This window comes from Leopardus geoffroyi, chromosome B3 (assembly GCF_018350155.1).
Source record: "Leopardus geoffroyi isolate Oge1 chromosome B3, O.geoffroyi_Oge1_pat1.0, whole genome shotgun sequence".
NCBI lineage: Eukaryota > Metazoa > Chordata > Mammalia > Carnivora > Felidae > Leopardus > Leopardus geoffroyi.
Window position 1 is genome coordinate 66,050,001 of NC_059337.1, and position 2,164 is coordinate 66,052,164.

At 36.6% G+C, this 2,164-nt stretch overlaps 1 protein-coding gene across 6 annotated transcripts in view; it reads left to right on the plus strand.

Annotated features, from left to right (window-relative positions):
* Nucleotides 1–1,220, plus strand: part of MEIS2 (Meis homeobox 2) — a 211,113-nt gene extending 209,893 nt beyond the window's left edge. For all 6 annotated transcript variants that reach the window (XM_045450083.1, XM_045450085.1, XM_045450084.1 and 3 more), the window contains one exon: nt 1–1,220. This exon is cut by the window's left edge and continues 207 nt beyond it. In XM_045450083.1, the coding sequence (XP_045306039.1) occupies nt 1–80 (80 nt within the window). In that variant the 3' untranslated portion in view covers nt 81–1,220.
* Nucleotides 1,221–2,164: the final 944 nt, after the last annotated feature.

Genomic DNA, 2,164 nt, shown 5'->3' on the forward strand with positions numbered 1-2,164 from the left:
TGTCAGCACAGAGTCCCACAATGTTAAATTCTGTAGATCCCAATGTTGGCGGACAGGTTATGGACATTCATGCCCAATAGTATAAGGGAACTCAAGGGAAAAGGAAACACACGCAAAAACTATTTTAAGACTTTCTGAACTTTGACCAGATGTTGACACTTAATATGAAATTCCAGACAGCTGTGATTATTTTTTACTTTTGTCATTTTTCATCAAGCGACAGAGGACCAACGAGACAAGAACACAAATGTGAAATCATGGGCTCACTGAGACAGTTCTGTCCATGTAAAGATCCTCTGGAAAAAGACTCCGAGAGTTATAACTACTGTAGTATAAACATAGGAACTAAGTTAAACTTGTACATTTCTGTTGATCACTCCGTTATGTTGCCTCAAATAGTTTTAGAAGAGAAAAAAAAAATATATCCTTGTTTTCCACACTATGTGTGTTGTTCCCAAAAGAATGACTGTTTTGGTTCATCAGTGAATTCACTATCCAGGAGAGACTGTGGTATATTTTAAACCTGTTGGGCCAATGAGAGAAGAACCACGCTGGAGACCTTGGTGAACGTCTGGCTGAACCTCATCCCTTGGACTCCAGCTTCAAGAATGTGTTTTCATGCCCGGCCTTTGTTCCTCCATAAACGTGTCCTTTAGTTTCCAACAGATCTTTATAGTTTGTGCTTCATAAGCCAACTCTTCTTCTTATTTTGGGGGACTCTTTTTCAAAGAGCTTGCCAATGAAGATTTAAAGACTGAGCGGGAGCTTCTTCCAGGAGTTCTGAGCCTTGGCTGTGGACAAAACAATCTCACGTTGGGCAGCTTTTCCTCAACACAAGAAAGTTATTAATGGTCAGAGCACCACCACTAGGACTTTATCAGAAACTCAAAGCTTGGGGGATAAAAAGGAGCAAGAGAATACTGTAACAAACTTCGTACAGAGTTCGGTCTATTAATTGTTTCATGTTAGATATTCTATGTGTTTACCTCAATTGAAAAAAAAAAAAAGAATGTTTTTGCTAGTATCAGATCTGCTGTGGAATTGGTATTGTATGTCCATGAATTCTTTTCTCAGCACGTGTTCCTCACTAGAAGAAAATGCTGTTACCTTTAAGCTTTGTCAAATTTACATTAAAATACTTGTATGAGGACTGTGACGTTATGTTAAAAAAAAAAAAGGTGTTAAGTCACAAAATGCGGTAATAAATATTTCATTTTTGATTTTTTGTTAGGCTTTTGCGTTTTTAATAGCTCTAAGGCAAGGTTGTACAACGCCTACTCTATGTCGCGTTAAAAGCAGGTGATGGTTTTGCCCCCAGAAGTTGACTGTGTTTGAAACTTAACCAACAATTTTTAAGGTAACTGTCTGTAGCACGTAGTGTGTATTTGGCCTATAAATCATACCGGCAGAAAACTTCTAAAGGTATGAAATTGTGTGTGTGTGTGTGTGTGTGTGTGTGTGTTATGAGCCAGGTTGAAAGATTACCTTCGATATATATGTCTAACCTCTTTAGATGATGTTAAAAAAAAAAAAAAAAAAGACTCTCAGATAAAGCTTCTCATGTTCGTCCTCTGCCAGAATAAAGGGCTTTTTCAGGGTTAATTTTACATCATAAGAAATAACTAACGTCTGTGCTCAAAGATAATTCATCTGCCTGTGTTTTTTCTCTGTCTTACTTACTAAAATACTGCTGAATATGTAAATTAAAATTTACATATAGATGTTCATAGATGAGTAAACAACTTCTATGGAGTTTGAAATCCTGAGTTGCAAAGATTAATCATTAATATTTAATATAAGTTATATTATGTCTTTTGATTTCAGACACCCCCATGTGCAGTCACGCTAGTGTGATGAGTTGGTGACTAAACATAAATTTTTTTCTAAAACAACAGCACAACAGGCAATATGATGCCATTTTCCAAGTTTCACCCAACATTCCTAGAAATCTGTGTTACTGGCTTTGCTGGTACTGCACCAACAATGCCTGGTAAAGTGTGCAAAGTGGAAAAAAAAAAAAGTGTGAGGTATTTGCATGCCCCCTCAATTTTAAAACTAAATATCCTACCCTGGAATTTTGTAACACCTGAATTTTTAATCCCATGTGTGGAAGGGATTATATCATAAAACTAGTTAGGGAAATAGTTCAGTAGCTCCGAAATCC